Source organism: Plectropomus leopardus, unplaced genomic scaffold (assembly GCF_008729295.1).
Source record: "Plectropomus leopardus isolate mb unplaced genomic scaffold, YSFRI_Pleo_2.0 unplaced_scaffold20285, whole genome shotgun sequence".
Lineage (NCBI taxonomy): Eukaryota > Metazoa > Chordata > Actinopteri > Perciformes > Serranidae > Plectropomus > Plectropomus leopardus.
The window spans coordinates 1-1969 of NW_024621923.1; the positions used below are offsets into that span (position 1 = coordinate 1).

The 1969-nt window shown below is 42.0% G+C and overlaps 1 protein-coding gene across 1 annotated transcript; it reads right to left on the reverse strand.

Moving 5' to 3' along the window:
- Positions 1-204: 204 nt before the first annotated feature.
- On the reverse strand, positions 205-1681 carry LOC121965507 (E3 ubiquitin-protein ligase TRIM23-like; the record flags this gene model as incomplete). Its single annotated transcript, XM_042515648.1, has 2 exons — positions 1554-1681; positions 205-367 (listed from the first exon to the last, which is right to left on the reverse strand). Coding segments are annotated over exons 1-2 (262 nt in total), but the record flags the coding sequence as incomplete, so codon positions are not given.
- Between the last annotated feature and the right edge of the window lie 288 nt (positions 1682-1969).

Sequence of the window (1969 nt, forward strand, 5' to 3'; positions counted from 1 at the left end):
CAAGCAAAATTGTCCTGAAGCAACTGATTGTCGGTTTTGGCTGCTGTAAAATTGGTCTTAAATTCAATTCCAAGCAGCACAAGAAAAGTCTTAAAAAGTCGTTTGGATCCTGCTCGGATCTTCAGGTTTCGTTGGGTGCAAATATTTGCGTCCTCACAGTAAACTTTAAATCTTAGATTTGAGTCTGAACGTCCCGTGACTCACCCAGCTCAGTGACCTGTCTGTCGAAGGGGCAGCGCACCGCTCTGCCGTGGAGGGGCAGCCGAGTTAGACAATCGTGGCACACTGTGTGACCACACAGCAGAAGACGAGGGACTTTGTCCCCCTGCAGGGAGAAGACGTCCTCACACACACCACACTCCAGCACCTGCAAGTAAACACAAAACCTGATCAACCTTTATAAAAAAATGTTTGTGACAGTCGCTGCTGCAGAGAAAAGAAAATATTTAACAGCTGTACTTCACTTTATGCAGAGTAAGGGACTGTTTGTTATTTATGATGGGGCGGGGGCATGTATAAGAATTTTTTTAAAATTTTGTCTCACGGGAAGGGCTTACAACTTAAAAGTAATAATAAATGTGCAATAACAAATGTAACAATAAATATCAGGGCAATTACGGAGAGTTTAAATTAAAAAGAAGAAAAAAGACAGAAGTGAAATACATATTTGACATTCTCCAAACAAATAGCATAAATAATAAATGTATATACCAAATGCATTTTTCCTCAATCAAAGCTCACAGTAACATATTGCTTGCACTTTGATAGCATTTCAAATAATGAATCATATTTTTATATATTTCCTCATGCTCGATTAAATTATTAACGACCGCTTAATTGATGGCAAAATAATTGTTATCATCTGTATATTAATATTTTTAACTTTTGCTGAGTTAAACCTTTTTTCCAAATTCAACAACAAAATCAAAATAAAAAAGGGGTAAAAAAAAAAAACAAACAAACACAAAAACGAAGTCACACCCCACTCTTCTGGTAAATAAAGAACAGTCCCTAAAGAGAGAATATTTATATGGTAGTCAGTCAAAAGAGTATCAGTGATGCGCAGTCACCTTGACTCATTTCGGACGGTTAACCCTCCTGATTTTACGCTTTGGTCTTTAATCAAACGCTTTGTTTGACTTTTGTTAAACACATTTTCAAAGATGAGCATTTTCTAACTTTGCAGCGACTTTGTAAAATCGATCACGTTGCTGTGTTTTGCTGCCCCACAGAGGAGCTGCAGTCAGCCCAAATGGCAGCTCGTGCAGAGGCCATCCAGCTCTGTTAGCGTGCCGCAGACTCAAAGATCGGCCTGACATTTTTGCACAAATGTGGCTAAACGTGAAATAAGTCAGCGACAGCCTTCTCCTGATGTAACTCTAACGCGTAGCTGTTATAAAATCTAGCTGTCTCGTTTGGCATCCACAGCCAGCGACGCCAACGCAGCACCCAAAATCAGGAGCCACGAAGACGAGCGTGCTGCTGACCCTCTCTGCAAACTAACGCACCGATCGCCGCTGAGGTAACACAGCTGGGGATTTTAGTTTAACGACCTTTACGGTGTTTCCATGAGCTCCCCTCCCGTGTCGGATGCAGGGCTCCATCGTCGCTACGGCGCCCTGCTTGTTTATTCCTGCTGCAGCAGCGGCCATTCTCGGACGACAGCGCAGAGGACTGAGCAGGCGCGAGAGGACAATCCCGCAGGTGCTTCCGGTTTCGCTCGGTAAGCTCCGTTAGCAGCGATTAGCATACAGTTACATTGGGATTTTTGTGTTTTACTATTTTATTATTATTATTTTACCGCCGTGAGTCATATTTTATGTATTTTAACGATTCCGATAGTGCGAGTTAAGTTTGAGGCGTCATCTCTAACATACAGCTAAAAAAACTTCGTCATCTTGTTCCTCTTCTTGCGCATGCGCAGGAGCGAACTCAAACTACAAAATTAAAGGCACCGCAATACTTTATC